This window comes from Drosophila suzukii, chromosome 3 (genome assembly GCF_043229965.1).
Source record: "Drosophila suzukii chromosome 3, CBGP_Dsuzu_IsoJpt1.0, whole genome shotgun sequence".
Classification (NCBI taxonomy): domain Eukaryota; kingdom Metazoa; phylum Arthropoda; class Insecta; order Diptera; family Drosophilidae; genus Drosophila; species Drosophila suzukii.
In genome coordinates, this window is record NC_092082.1 from 74,181,110 (window position 1) to 74,196,735 (window position 15,626).

General features: G+C 39.2%; 3 protein-coding genes across 3 annotated transcripts; 1 reads left to right on the forward strand and 2 right to left on the reverse strand.

Annotated features, from left to right (window-relative positions):
• The first annotated feature begins 5,891 nt into the window (after nt 1-5,891).
• LOC108006449 (uncharacterized) lies at nt 5,892-8,701 on the forward strand. The gene is made up of 3 exons (XM_017069974.4): nt 5,892-6,125; nt 6,747-6,959; nt 7,672-8,701. The coding sequence occupies exons 1-3, from the start codon at nt 6,049-6,051 to the stop codon at nt 8,699-8,701; spliced, it is 1,320 nt and encodes a 439-aa protein (XP_016925463.4). The 5' UTR covers nt 5,892-6,048.
• A 2,596-nt stretch (nt 8,702-11,297) lies between these two features.
• LOC108006443 (Ionotropic receptor 94c) lies at nt 11,298-13,049 on the reverse strand. The gene has a single exon (XM_017069966.4). It carries the CDS (start codon nt 13,047-13,049, stop codon nt 11,298-11,300), a length of 1,752 nt encoding a protein of 583 aa, XP_016925455.4.
• A 458-nt stretch (nt 13,050-13,507) lies between these two features.
• LOC139352886 (uncharacterized) lies at nt 13,508-15,292 on the reverse strand. The gene has a single exon (XM_070995535.1). It carries the CDS (start codon nt 15,290-15,292, stop codon nt 13,508-13,510), a length of 1,785 nt encoding a protein of 594 aa, XP_070851636.1.
• Between the last annotated feature and the right edge of the window lie 334 nt (nt 15,293-15,626).

Sequence of the window (15,626 nt, forward strand, 5' to 3'; positions counted from 1 at the left end):
TATATGATTCCAAAAAATATTATTGACATACTTGACTTTGTTAGGATCTCCAGGGTATTTAATATTCACCCCAACTCGAGTACATATCCTTTTCTTATGCACTCGCTTAATCTACCCGTCCCTTTTCCCCACCCCAACAAGCTGGTGTTGCCGAAAAAAAAGAAGAGTACGAAATTAAAAGAATTTTTGTTAAAAGCGCTTCAAGTGGGTACTACGATGTCGTTGTTGTTGTCGTCCCCTGGCTTCGCAATCCATCCACCTGTCCTGCCAGTGAGTGTGTGAGTGTGTGTGTCTCTTGACTCGAAACACCTCATATTCGCCCGTGTGTGTGTGTGAATGGGCTGTGGGGGATTCCCCCAGCTCACCTGAAACCCGGGTGCAGTGACACGACGACAGCTTCGCGCTTTTGGCTTTGACGTTTGCTGCTTGATTTTCAGCTGTAGCTTTTAATTTTTATTTTTATTTTAATTTTTTGTCCGTTTTTTATTTATGTGAATAATTTGTGGGCGACTGGCGAGAGTGTGTGGGTGGTTCTTGGCGAGTGTGTGAGTGTGTGTGTGCGAGAGCTATGTGTGAAGAGGCATGATGATTTGTTGGATCTGTCTGTGACAGGCATTTTTGATTTCAGCTGCCTGCCGCGAAATTCTAAAGATTTTTCTATGGAAAGCGATTTGAATGTGACCTTTGATAATCCAATATTTAGTTTATCAATTTGCGGGCACGATTTTATTTTACCTATAAAAAAGAATAATTGGTTTAACCGAAATTCTCTACTTTTAAAAAAATCTAATTTTAGATATGTATTGAAAGATATGTCCTAAAAAAGTAAAATGTATATTCCTACATGTCATAAATTTTTTAAAATTAAAATTCTTTATTATAATGATTAATGTTTAGTTTAGTAATTTTTGATTAGACGTCAAATTATATGTGAAAACAATATTTAAGCCTCCGTTTTTCTGCCATCCTTAAATGGTTAAAAAATTTTCATGATTTTAATAACAAGATTTGAACCTATGTAAAAATCACTAAATATTGGATGTTAAAAAACGTATTTCACATAAAATTAAAAGTCTATAAAAGTCCATGATAGATATTAATAATATTATTTTTCTTAAATAGGTATACGATATATATAAATATATAACATATATTTGGTGAGTGTATAAATCACAGTGTGTTCAATGCATGTCCTTCCATGTCACCGCCGTATTTGCCCAAAACCATTTTTTGTGATTTTATTTGGATTTTAATTTTGTTGTGGCTTGTACTTGGCTTTTACATACTCCCCTTAGTTGCCCCATCAGATGCCGTGCCGAGGAATCCCACTCCCACCTGCCATTTGCCTTTGGGCCACTGCGATGCTGATGCTGCTGTTGATGCCACGGTGCTTTGGTGCTACCTGGCTTAGCATTTTAGCGATGCATAATTAATCTGCGAGCAAAATGGAATGAGTGTGAGGGGCTCCCTTTCACTCTATCGTCCCCAGCGCCACTTCAATAAAATATCTTTTATTTTATTTTTAGTGCAGCTTTTCACTGCTGAAAAAATGTTTTTCATGTATCTGATGATGCCCCCTTTTTGTTGGGGGGGTGAACAACATTGGGATGGTGATGTAAAAGCGCAAAAATGTGACGGGCACGCTTGAGTGCGGCTCTCGTTCCCCCATGTTTTTAGCCCTTAAACCTTCTTGTTCTTCGTTTTGGGCCCGAAACCCCTGGCCATGTTGTGTATTGTTTTGTCAAACAACTTGAGGGCCAAAAGCGGCCCTTACCTGTGGTGGGCGTGTTCCTCAATGGGGGTAATGACTTATGGACTATCCCAGATATATCTGATCCCAGCGTCTTGGTTAATCAAAGGGTTAAGCCAAGTCAAGGGGGTTAAGGAATAAGCCATGCATGAGCGGCGGGTCCATTGTTGCGTGGCCTTTTTAATTGGCCAGCCGGATGTCGGGTTAATGTTGCTGCAAATTCTTTCGCACATTTAATTATTCGCCGGCAACAAAACAAAGGCGAACGCATTACATTTTTAATTTGGGAGCGGAAGAGCGGGCGCCCGGAAAAAACTGCTTAATTTTCAGGAGTGTTTGCTTAGATTATTTCATTAAATTGACCAGAGACGATGGGGCAAAGGACAAAGCTTTCTCGGCTGGCCTTTGTCCAGGATCCGGAATCCGGGATTCAGGATTCAGGATCCAGGACAATGCCGACAGAGAGAGAGAGCGGACAAACAAAAGTGTTGGCGGATGGCAAAAGCAAAAAGTTTGGCCAGACTCCCAGGACTCCTGCCATAAACGCCAAGGACTTTGGCCTGCGAAAGGGGGTGTGGAACGTGCACTTAATTAAAGATAAGAATTAACTGCTGATTAGTAGTTCTTCTTTACACTTGACACTGTGCCCTGCCAGTCCTTCTGGTCCTTGTAGTGGTAGTCCTTCCGATAGTCCAAGTCAAAGTCCAGGCACGTACTCCTCGGCGTCTTCGTCTTGGCCGCCTAACGAGTTTTTATTTTTCTTTCCCAGCCCGCCGAAAAAGTTTATTTAGCACTGCCTGCTTAGGGTTTTCAAAGAGCTAATGTAGCCAAATGATTTATGCACTTGCCCAGACACATTTTGGGTGGGGTGGAGCACATGCACTGGCCGCATTTGCGATAATTGATGTCTAGGCCTTCTTTTGATGTCCTTACTGGAAGTACCCTGATTTCTGAGCCAAGAATGCCGAGCACTTACTTTTTCATGTTAATGGACTGAAACTGCCAGTATAACTTAGCCACTAAGTATTCTTTTTTATCAACTATATGCTCATGGTTCTTACAACAAAATACATAAAATTCTTTGTTTAATAAACTTTAAGAAAGGTTAATGACTTAATTTACTGATCATATATTTCGAGGCTTAGTAAATCGTCACGCATGATAAAAACATAAACATTTTTTTTTCAGTGTAAACCAAATCGTTTGTCAAATAAACTAGTGCTAAGATGCTAAAGACCACTCAAACATACACAGCTCTCCTGTATTTTTAACAATTTCTCAATGTTTTTTTAACAATTTCATTTAAAGCGAATTCTTCAGAGCAAGGAATAAATATATTTTTTCCAAATATTCAGAAAGGGCATTGCCAGCATCGACTATGATTTACCTCCAGCTTTTGTGTATAATTTAATGCTCCTACGTGTTAATCACGGCAATTAATGTATGCCTCTGCCTTTGTCCCCCCTCACACAACTTTCCCAGCCTCCTCGATTGTCCTTCGAATACATACTTCACTACGGTACAGATACAGATACAGAAACAGCTACGGGAACAGACATCCCAGACAGACACAGAAACAGAACGAGCTGGAGATACAGATGCAGACCCATAAATATCTGGCACGTTCAACAACTCGAAGGGAAAAACTTTCGTTGGCACTTGGCTTAAATGCCTCATTTTCCAGTCATTAAATTTTGCTGGGCGCACACTGACCAATTTCGGTGGCCATAAAATCTTATAAAAATGTTGGTGGCAATTCGCCTACTAGAGAACTACAATATGTCCAAGACAACTTGTTATTGACTCTCAGTCTCGTTCCGCAGAGGTCCTGAAATATGTTGACAATGGCGCCAGCAACAAAAGCTAAGTATAAATACCCTATCCACAAAAAATACAGCCCCCCATTTATGTTCTCAAATTTTCAACCCCTCAAGGCATTTGACTTTTTGATATGCTTCCTATATCTTTTTTTGGAAGCATCAGCAAAAGTCCTTTGGTTTGTTTTCTATAGTTTTTTTTCGCTTAACATTTCCTGGAGCGAATTGGGTGGGGGGAGCGCGACAAATCAAAGCGTTACAAAGCTGGAAATGTGTGGAAAAGTTGCAGTGCAATTTATTATACGCTTTTGATCCTGCGATTCGGGCTGATGTTGTTTTTCTTGCTGTCGCGTTGTTGCTGGCACTGCGGAAATGTTAAATATTTGTTATTGCAGTCTAATGTTTCCGGTTTTACTTAAGACAACAGCCGGGGACTTTTGAGGTCCTGCGGTAAATGATGGAACATTTTTATACTTCTTTTTATATCCTTTCTGTTGTACTTCTTTTTACATTATTATACATACTTATTTTTATATCTTTTTTTCGCATTTAAAATATTTATAGATTTTTTTGTAATTCAGAAAATATTAAAAATGGTCTAGGGAGTCTAAAAAATGTTTATTAATATCGTTTTAGCATCATATTTTTTTTAAATTTTGGGAAAATATCAGCTTTAAAAGTGAAATGGTACTAAGATAAAAATTATATTTTAAAAATATTTATAAGTTACCCGGAAAATTGCTTCATATTTTGAATGGTAACACAATTTAAGTATGTATTTTTGATATACCAGCTCTTCTTAAATATTAAAGCTTAAACTTCATAGTCTTAAACCCACTAATATACCCAATATAAAAAGCTATTCAATATAAAAATATATTTTCTGGCAATGAAAACTATTAGCCCCAGTCATAAATCTTGAAGCCCAAGGACTGAGGGCCTGGGGGACATGGATGTCAGGGCAGGGCGGGGAGTGGAAACACCCGATCCGACCAAAAGCCTGGTTCGACTAACCGCACAAGGGACCACAAGAACCGAGCTCCATTTGGCCGCGCAGACAGTGGCAAAGTCAGGGCCAGACATGGCACAATTATGACAATTTCTGATGCATAACGCTGCATCCATAGAGCTTTTAATGCAATAAACAAGCGACTGCAGCGTCATTAACACTGACAGGAATCGGGGGCGGGTTGGCGAAGATGCCAAGGAGTGTGCCCGGCCTTTTGTCGTGCACTAATTGTCTGGCCTGGCCGAAATGTGCAGCGCATGCATGCAACGCAACGCTCCAATTCAGGTGTGTGTCAGTTGGCCGATGTCGCCGCAAAACACTTTGCCGGCAATTGTCAGCTGGCAGTTGGGTACGCGTTATGAGCAGTGATGGGAATGGTACGGGTATTATTACAAGGTACAACAGTAAATCATTATTTAATTTAAAATGTTTTTTTGGGTAAAGACTTTTTTAAATTTTTACATATTTCTTTGATTTTTACTTATAAGTTGATAATTATATACTCTCTAATAATATTGTTGAGAATTCCAAATCAATGCTTTAAGAAAAGTCAAAAAACTCGAATCAATTAAAAAGGTGTCTTAAAGTATGCAACCATTTATTTTACAAATACATTTTTAAATCTATTAAAAAGGTGGCTAAAAGTATGAAACAATATATTTTAAATGACTAAATAGAAGGTGTTTGCTTCAAAATACGACGTTATTACCTAAACTAAAATAAATTGTGTTAAGCCCCTAAATATTAATAAAATTAAATATGATGGCAATGTAAAAATTTCGAATAATATTAAAATCGATCTTTAATTCTCATTTTGTAATATTTATTGTAAAACCTCTTCGTTTTTTCCTTTTAGTAATAAGTTTTCACCTTTTAAACTGAATTGTAACAATGGGGCTAAGTCAATGGTATTCAGTTTTTTAAACAACAGTGCTGATTACAATTTCTTTTTTAATTTTTCCTATAGTACCCAAGGAAAGTAAAAGTACTCGAAGGAAGGTACTCACGAGTGTCTTACAGTACAACTGCTTACCCACTCACCATCACTGCCATCGAGTAGTAGTAGTAGCGTTGAGGCCGTTGCAGTTGCCAGTTGCTAGTTGTAGCCAAACTCACTTAGCAGCTGACAATGACAGGCCCCCTTATTTGCACCCCCAGCCCCCCACAAGTTCACCTGCGTTAATAGCCGCCTGCCAGCCAAGTGTCTGGCAAAGGCTTTGCCCAGTTGCCTAAACGACATTGTCACTTGCGGTTGGTTGGGCGCTCCATCTCCAACTCCATCTCCTGCTGCTCCTGGTAGTCCTGGTCGTCCTGGCGTTTCCTGCGGCTTCTGCAGTCGAGTTGCCATCGGTTTATGGCAGGTTTAACACCAGCCACAATGAAACACTGTGCTGTGAAGTGATAAACATATGCGCGTTTTGGCACAAATCAATTTGCAATTATAGTGAAACGTGAACTGAAAGACGGCCAAAATGTCCAACGGCCAAATGACAAATCAGCTGAATTTGGAGCATCCGCTGCTGTCAGCCATTCCGGGAAATAATTATGCGTAAGCCACGGCCAAAGGCATTCGGTGTGTCTATAAATGTCTCCTATAACCCGAAGTCAAATTAAATTCCTTGAAATTAATGAAAAACGCAGTTCATATTAAGAGAATTTTCATTTGAAACAGAAGGCAGAGATTTATATTCCTCTTTTTGATCTTAAAAAGAAAGGAAAGTGTTTATAGTACGTTGAGTTTAATACATATTTCATGCAAAATATAGTAGCTTTCCTTCACATTTATATCTAAACATTAAAACCATTTGAACATTGGTTTTAAGAAGGTGAAACCTCTTCAAAACAATTATAAAGATTTGTAATGTAGTTACATATTCATATCAATCGATTTAATCGCTCTGAAGTAGTCCTCTTAAGTATAACCTTATAGCCTAGTTGCTTCAATCAAAAGCAACAGGATTAAGTAGCCTTTGGCTTAAAGACTTAATGATGAAGTGTCGGAAGCCACTCCCATAGACGGCGACCCCAAGCCTAAAAGGGACCGCAGCGGGCGCGGACTGATACCTCAGGCACTTAGCCGGGCTAATGTGGGACACAAACAGGAGCGGCATCTCCGTCTCCGTCTCGTCTCGTCTCGGCCACTCATTCCCCATCCCATCTTCTCCTGCAGGCAAACGCAGCGCATGCATTACTATCCCAACCACTACTACCCGAGCAACTACTTCCCGGGCCATTACCACCAAGGACACCAAGGATTCCAGGGGCATCCGGGGCACCAGGGGCATCCGGGGCAACTGGGAAGACCCCCGCTCCAGGCGGCCGCCAGCAGCCACAACGGTGCTTATGCGGCCACGGCGGCTGGCAGCGGACACTCCGGCTACGGGTAAGCAAAGACCCACCCCTACACAGAGAGAAAATCAAGGCGACTTTGATTTTAATTTATATAATAATAAACTTATTGGGGACAACAACTAGGTGATATTATCTGATAAACACCTTTCGAATATTTGCCTAGCTTAAATAAAAGTTTAAATAATTTCCAAAAAGCTTAAGGCTTCTAAAATATTTATAGCGAATTAAGGATATAAAAAAAACTGTTTGACAATATTGGAAAAATGCAAATTAAAGTTGGTTTTTTTAAAAACAAATTTAAAAATTTCGAATTTTTTTTAAGTTGTTAGATTTTTAAGGTATACGAAAGTACAAATACAATTATTCTATATGTTGGTACTATCTCAATTGAATAGGAAAACACGTTTCATAAAGAGTTCTTGCCAAATATTAAAATTGAAATCTTTATAACTTAGGCGATATTATCATTTCGCTACAGATATAAATGTTTACGGATATTTAAAAATTTTCTTTCGTTCCTCGTTATTTTTAAAGTATACAAAAATATTTTTTTATCAATTTTAACCCTGCTACTATTTAAAATATACATTTTAAAATAATATCTTTATATTATAAGGATTGGTATAATATGGTAAAAGTTGTGAAAATTGTCTAGTTTCTTTCTGTGTAGTGGCAGCCAAAGTCAAACCGGAACCCCAAACCCAGTCCAAACAGCGAACCCTAATGCAAGTTTGAATTCGCAGCAGCATCGAGCCGTCCGTGGAGTATGAGCTGCCACATGACCCACCCTCGGGCAGCTTTTCCTCCTACCATCCCAGCAGTGCGGGCAGTGGGCCCGCATACCCACCGCACCACCCACAGGAGGCACCACCACCGCCCCCACCCACTAAATCCTCAAAGAAATCGAAGAAAACCGCCGGCTCGGTGATGAACGCACTAACGCTCCTCTCGTTCTTCTTCTTTGTCAATCTGCTGCAAAACTGCCTAAAGGATCACATGGCGGACATGAATCCCACCGTGATGGTGCTCACCGCCAGCGGGACTCGCAACCGTTTCAACAAATTAGCCGAGATGAACTCACGCGAACAGACCTCCACCACGGCCACCGAATCGGCGGCTGCATCATCTTGGAATCTGAATCTGAATCCGAATCTGAATCCGAATCCGAATCAGGCTGCTTTAGTTCCGGCCGTCGAGCCCAGTGTACCGCCCTCCATTGTTTTGCCCACGGTGGTGCTGCAATCGCCCTATAGCGGTGGCATATCAGAGGTGGCTAATAAACCCCATCAGCACCAGCAGTCGAACCCTCAGCAAAAACCCCATGATTATCGTCCCCACATCGTGGATGATGATTATAATTACGGGCAGCGGAGACCTCCCTCTCAGACCACCTACGATTTCTATCCTAATCGCACACACATCGACCACTCGTCCCGGCCCGACTTTGAATCGGAGTCGGTGGGGTCCGATTACTATCAGCACCACTACAACCCGTATGCCGGCACAAATTCCCGTCGGCATCCTTGGTCTTATGGCAGGCAGCGTTACTCATCCGCACCGTGGTCTTCAGCTTCGTTGGGCGCTCAGTCGGGCGTGAGCTCTTACTTGGATAATGCCCAGCGCCGGCAAGGTGATGATGACGATGGTCATGGTTATGGCTATCGGGATGGGGATCGGGATGGAGGGTACTGGGATGGCTATGAGGATGAGGATGAGGATGGTCAGCAGCGGCGACGCGGCGATGCTTTCTATACTCGCACACGCATTAATTGAATGCAAGAATACCGCGCGCACATTTCTATGTTGCCTGGTGGGGATTTGCTGCATTAACCCATTGCACAAAAATGGGGTGGAAAAATGTGGATGGGCAAGATGGTTTCAATGGATTTTTCAGCGCACCATAAGCAGCGTTTATGGCTTGGAGCGCTTTACGTTCTCTAGATATTTTAAGTGTGTTACATATTATTCTTTTTTGGTATTTTAAATTTAATATTATTCAAATTTATGGCTTAGAGCGCGTTGTAGATTGTAAGTATTTAAAGTAAGTTATGAATAAATTGTTTTTGTTTTCATTTAAACATAATAATTCAATGTAATTCAAAATTATGGCTCAGAGCGCTTTATATTCTCTAGATATTTAAAGATAGTTATGAATTATTTTTTCCTGTTTTAAATTAAATATAATTTAAATGTGTATTATATTTACTACCAGCTTAAACATTTAATAAGACCTATATCTCGGTTTAAAATGGCAATGATTAATTTTATATTTTTAGAAAATATAGTCTATGGCCCTGGCAGCTAGAACTATAAGTTCCTTTGTTGGTTATCTTATTGTCAGAAGCATCATAAAATAATAAAAACTTTTAAAGGAAATTAAAAATAAAATACTATACATAAAAATGTAGTAAACATGTACTAAAGGTTATTTTTAATCATCTTAAAATATATAATAATTATATTCTTAAGAGCAAACAATAGATAATAGTTCATTGTATAGTACCTACATTTATACATTAAACTCCAACTAACAATGGGTTAAAATTGCTAAGCTTACATGTATTTATAATTAAAAGCAAACAACGCGCATAAGAGCTGACAAAAAATGAATGGAAAAAGGCGAGGCGGGCAGACACACACAGTCAGTTGGAATGGTAATGAAAATAAATGCTAATTTGTTGCACAACAAATTAAAAGTGCCCCCAGACTTTGCTTGGCTAAGACTTTATTTTATTGCCTGCCCCGGCAACTAAGTTGCTATTTTCCCAGCTCACCCTACTTGTTTTTCTGCTCTCCTGCTTTTCTAATTCAAATCTGGTAGATTTTTACCTAGCCACCATACTTGTATCTACTCACTTATTTAGTGGGACTTCGTTCTTGGGCTTCACAATAATCACGACCAATGAGCTGCAAAAGCAAACTTGTGTCTGCTGGTATTCGTAGGAGGGGTAACTTTAATTAACACATTTAGCGCAATTTAAAATGCATTTTGCCATTTGGTGAGCGTGCACTACAAACAATGCTATCAATTTCAACAACTTTGATTAAACGTCATTTGCAGTTTGCCATTGCATATGGTGGTGGCTGTTTCCCCGGGCTGGGCTGTGGAAAATGGGGAAAGGCTGAAGTTGAAGCTGGCAATTGGCATTGTCAGCGCTTTGCTTCATTTGCAATTAAATGCACGCAGCAGATGCTGCAGTTGCAGCCGTTGCAGTTGCAGCTGCATTTCGGCCTCAGTTTCAGTCTCGACACTCAAAAGCGTAATTTAAAATTCTCTTGGCTGCCATTTTTCGAGGCCCTTTCTTCGCTTTGTGTCGGTGATATGGCTGGTTGGAGTGCCACTGCCACCGCCATTGCCTCTACTGCAGCCAGTTTTCCACGCATCGCGACTGGCTGACTGACTGACTGACTCACGGCAGGGTCCACGGTGCGTATGAGTTATGCAACGACTGCATGGAGCAGGAGCTGCTGCTGGAGCATCGGGAGCACCACCTCCTGGCCAAATGAAGTTAATATAAATTTTGCCTTACAACGGCAAACCGGCAAACGAACGTGTGCGGCTCGAGCGTTTATATATACGGCCCTCTGCGCCCCATATATTTAAATAAATTTATGACTTTAAGTGCAAAGTGGCAGCTAATGCGTGATTTTTGGAGCCAACACGAGCACGTAACTGGCGTAAGTGCAGCCCAATGGTAGTGAGGTGGGTCCAAAATTGGATGCTAGCAAGGTGATCGAACCAGTTTATGATGACCAAAGGCCTGCGGATTCACTCGTTCATGCTCCAGATCAAGTTCAATAAAATTAAACATTTTGTAATAAATAAAATAATATATGTTTGGTTTTTGAGGCTTAGCTTGCAGCAAGAAACACACGTGTATATTATTAAATTGTTAATAATCAGCAATGCTAAATTTTATTGTCTTTACATAGCCAATTTTCGGGGTAGTGAAATAATTACATTTAAAGATCTTACAGTCCCACATCCACACTTAAATGATAATATCTTTTAGAGACTAGATCAATTAAATAACATTCCCAATCTTATTAACTAAATGACTTAAGCTATTGAGTGACATATGCCATCTGAGGGTATGTTTCCCCGCCAAGAGTATAAAGAGTAAAAGTAAAGAAAGTATTGCATTCCTTTAAACGCATTTTAAAATATTTTTTTTATTTTAATTAAAAAGCTTTTGCATTACAACTGTAAAGTTTATAATTTTAACAAGTTACCCTATATTAAATAAAATTATATTTTCTGTATGCTACTTGCTAGCATCGTTGACACTAAAAATTTCGCTTATTATAAAAAAGGAAAATTAACATTCAGATATTATAGCGCTTGACTAGAATGTAGAGCCATTTCATGTCAGCGATATTGGCCTTTTAAAAATAGCTCCACGATAAAAGCAAAAGTGGCTATACCATAGCCAATTCCCAAAACAAACCACAACCACATGAGATCCTCAAAGCCTATGGGACCTTTTATTTGCCTGGGACTTGGATGATGTGTTATATTGAGCGATTTCCTCACAAAGTAGGTCGATTTATTTATCCAATGTTTTACGATGCCATTTTCCCGAACCCTCCTTAAAAATCTCGAAAGTGGCCAGTCGTATATTGAGTTGTTTCCCAGGATAAACATTCTGGGTATGCCCGACATGACAGTCAAATCTTTTGAATCACAGAGAACCCGTCGTTTAATTGATTTTTGATAATTATCCAGAACATTCCATTTTTCTCTCAGCATAATATAAGCATAGGTGTCATTTAACGAGAGCATTAAATAGAACGATTCATCACTGTTCATGAATATGGCTCTGGGTATTTCTTGCTTAAAGAAGTTGTCGCCGAATTTTTTTTCAATATAGGTGCGAATGGCATGTCTCATAACTACAGACAAATTACTGCTACGCAATTCATCGAAATTCTCTACTTGCGGATGGTGGCTATGCGTTGTTAGTAGAGCGCTTAACTTGCAGCTAAAAAAGCTGCTAAAGACCAGTCCAAAAAAGCTAATGGCCAAAGAGAGTTGTCTAAGTGAAAGGCTGGATCGTCGGCTAATAGGAAATGACAGTCCCAAAATGGCCCTAAAGGCACGAAGATTCAGAAGTGGATTTAAGGAGGTCAAACGGAACGCATGGCCATGAAACCGATGGGTCACCATCATTATAATGGTTTCCACAACCACGAAGGTGACATAAACGGGTAGAAGGTATAGAACCAAACGTTGGACCTTCAATTGCCTGAGGACATCTCCTACGGTCTTCTTCCTGCTGCATGGTACCACTACAATCAATGAGGTTATGTCATATGGATTCAAATTTCTCACATCTGTACCATTGTGCGTAAGCTCCGAACGTAAGTAAATGTCCGGGATTGCCTTAGGGTCAACGGGATGCTGTTTTGAGGATCCCATGACAACGAGACTCAAATTGTACTTCTTGGCAAACACAATGATCTCGCTGTCTTGGATTCGACTTAGGTGTATTGATAGAGTATCGTTAATCCAACCGTAAACTTTGATAGAGGTTTCCGAATCAGGCAGCACGTTGGCCCTTCTGCCCTTAAAGTTAACTTTAAATATACGAAAAACTGATGTGACATTTTCGAGTCGAACAAAATGAGGGGTTGGAAATGCTTCTAAGCGCTGAACAATTGGAGTCTCCTTCTTTCCATAATGCACATCTATAACAATCATTTTAAAGAATTGCTTCGCATCAACTATAGTCAAGATCTCGTTAAGAAATTCCTGCGTAACTTTATGATGGACCCATAATATAATTCGCTCCTGTCGCATTCCTTCAAAGCTTTCAGCCACATTCTCGAGAAGACTGATGTCGGAATCCCTGTCGATGCAAACAAAGCAAAGTCCTAGCGTACTGAAGTGCCCTCTGATCTGGACTTTAGCCAGGTGATTAAAACGTAGTGTTGGAATTTCTCTGCTGTTCCAGTCTTGAATGACACAGTCTTTAGACTGCTGATGATTTAGTATCAGCATTGTACTGATTGGAAAATCTCCTTTTATGTCTTCAATGAGTTTGCTGAGGAATTCCACGTGGGAACTCTCAGTCGTGACTCCAGTTAGGATGACAAATATTAAAATGGTGGACTTATCCATGTTTAACTACCTATTTCGAGTAGTGAAAAAGAATAACTGGAGAGCTCTGTATTTCTTAAGGAAACTTTTCTGCTCGCACTGTAACTTGAGGATTGGCAGCTGTCCCTCGATTATGTATCCATATGCAATACCTTCAACAGAGCCCATTAGGTTAATAATATCTTGATTACTACTCGAAGTGGAATGGTTGGTAGATTTCTCCTCATTTATTAAAATTGTGACCTTTTCCCTTTTTAAACTTATTACGATTTTAAAGCTACCAAAAGTAAAATGTATAACCTATAATTTGATCTCATAATCCATACAAATTTCAAGGGTTACGTGGAAAGTAAGGCACACTTCAATATAAAAATATGAAATTTATTAAACATGTATTTGTATTGGTAACATAATTGCAATAACATATATATATATATCCAAAATATTATTATTTGATATTTAATTATTTTTGTAGCGTTTTAGCATATTGTATGGTTGTTTCTTCTTATACGTTTGTGAGTCCTTGCCCAACAGATTTCTATAACAAAAACCACAAATGATATGATGTAAGCAATGCCTAGAAGAATCCACAGCCATTTGAAATGATCAAGTGATAGTGGAATATGGGATTGATCCATTTTAAAACCTTGTAGAGATAACTTAATATCTGCTTTAACTTTATGAGCATATTTTTTAAACCACTGTTTGTCCAGACCTGAAACAGCCATATTCAAAATGAAATTGCGCATTTCGCGGCTAAAGATTGAGTTCCTTCGGAGGGCTATCATCATCGGCACATTTTCAACGATCGTCAAGTTCTTGCCCTCACAATAAACTCTATGATTCAACTTTTCCGTAGCTTTTTTAAAAGCGCCCCAAGGCAATGAATGCACTAGAAAGCCAGCTCTAATTTTCACTGATTGGAGGAGATTGATTAATTTCAGAGTTGACATAGTCCTCACATTGGGGACTTCCTGTTTGAAAAAGTCACCATTTATTTCTCGCTCTATATACTCCCTGGTGAATCCATCCACAAAGACGGTCAGACCACTTTCTCGCAACTCCGGAAAGGTCTCAACTTGCGGGTAATATGGCTTTTTGGTCAGAAAGGAGCTGAGTTTACAGGCAAAAAAGGAGCCAAAGAGTGTTCCAAATAAGCTCATCAAACAGAGCAAAAGTTGGATTGAACGGCTAGATCGATTGGAGACGGGAAATGACTGGCCCATAATAGCCCTAAAAGCTCGAAGACTTACAAGAGGGCTTGTAAACCTCATGATAAAATTTGTTCCATTTATACGATTTGATATGTATATGAAAACCGACTCTACTGCAGTGAAGATTATGAAGAATATTAAGGCTGACCAGGTCAGAGTTCCCAATCCGAGCTCCTTGAAGATGTCCATGCCGTTTAGCTCCATTCCACATGGCACCACAACTATCAGGCAGTTTGTAGACACGGTTGTCACAACGTTTATGTAGTCCAAAGAGTTCTTCCTATCGAACAGGCGCAAGTTCATGTTAAGGTCATAGGTATCCTCATAGGTAATTCCAGTCGTATTCTGATGGGGTGGCCATTGCAATCGTAATGTTATATTGTACTTTTTAGCAAATTCTGAGATTATTCGTGAGCCTGGACCATATGTGGTGTACATCTCGTTCGGAATAGCATTTGCAAGCCTTCCATGATAGTTTGCTGGATGGGGAAAAATGTCTTTTGAGGCAAATAGATTGCGCACCTTCTTGAAGTGCGGTTCGGGAAAAGGTTGCAAACGAAATCCGGGTGCTATCAAATCTGTGAAGGATTGTTCTTCTGTAATCAGCACTAACAGATTAATAAATTGTAGACCCTTGACTTGATAAGAAATGTCCTGCATTACATCTGGATTTGGTCTTCGATGAATCAATAAAATTATTCGCTCCTGTCTTATTGTCTCAAATGCTTTAGACAGAGTTTTCAGAAGTACTTCATAAGAATATTCCGTTACGCACACCACACCCAATGCATTGTGGTTAAAAGATTTTTCAAAATTGACATCAGTCAATTCATTTAAACGGAGAGTTGGAACTTTCTCAGGATTCCAGTTCTGAAGAGAGCAGTTGAGTTCTTTAGTATGATATAATAAAAACAACGTTTCAACGGAACGTTCATGGTGAACAATTTTAAGGAGCTGGTTTAAAAATGTCTCATGTTTATTTCCAATTCCTTCAGAAGGCACTTGTATTAATAAGAGTACCAGCAATATTTTATTTAATTTTAAGCTCATTATGTATCTTGTTCCGAGAAGTTCAAGCCAAACTAAATTAAAATTGACTCTAATGAACTTCTAATTTGTATTTTCTAATTGCAGGTGCATATTAGATGGCAGCTGTCATTTTTGAATGGCGTGCACTTAGATAAACTAAGACGAATTTTATTACCTTAAAGGGCTTTCTTATTAAATGTTTTGGTATTGTCTACTTACAATCTTTGTTTGATATACTTCGGAGACCTCGATGTTAATAAGTAAAAAAAATTTAAGAAAAAAGACAATAGATTATGTATTTATTAGCTCAAGATATTTGGGAGTTTAAAATGTTATAGTTTTATATATAATTGCA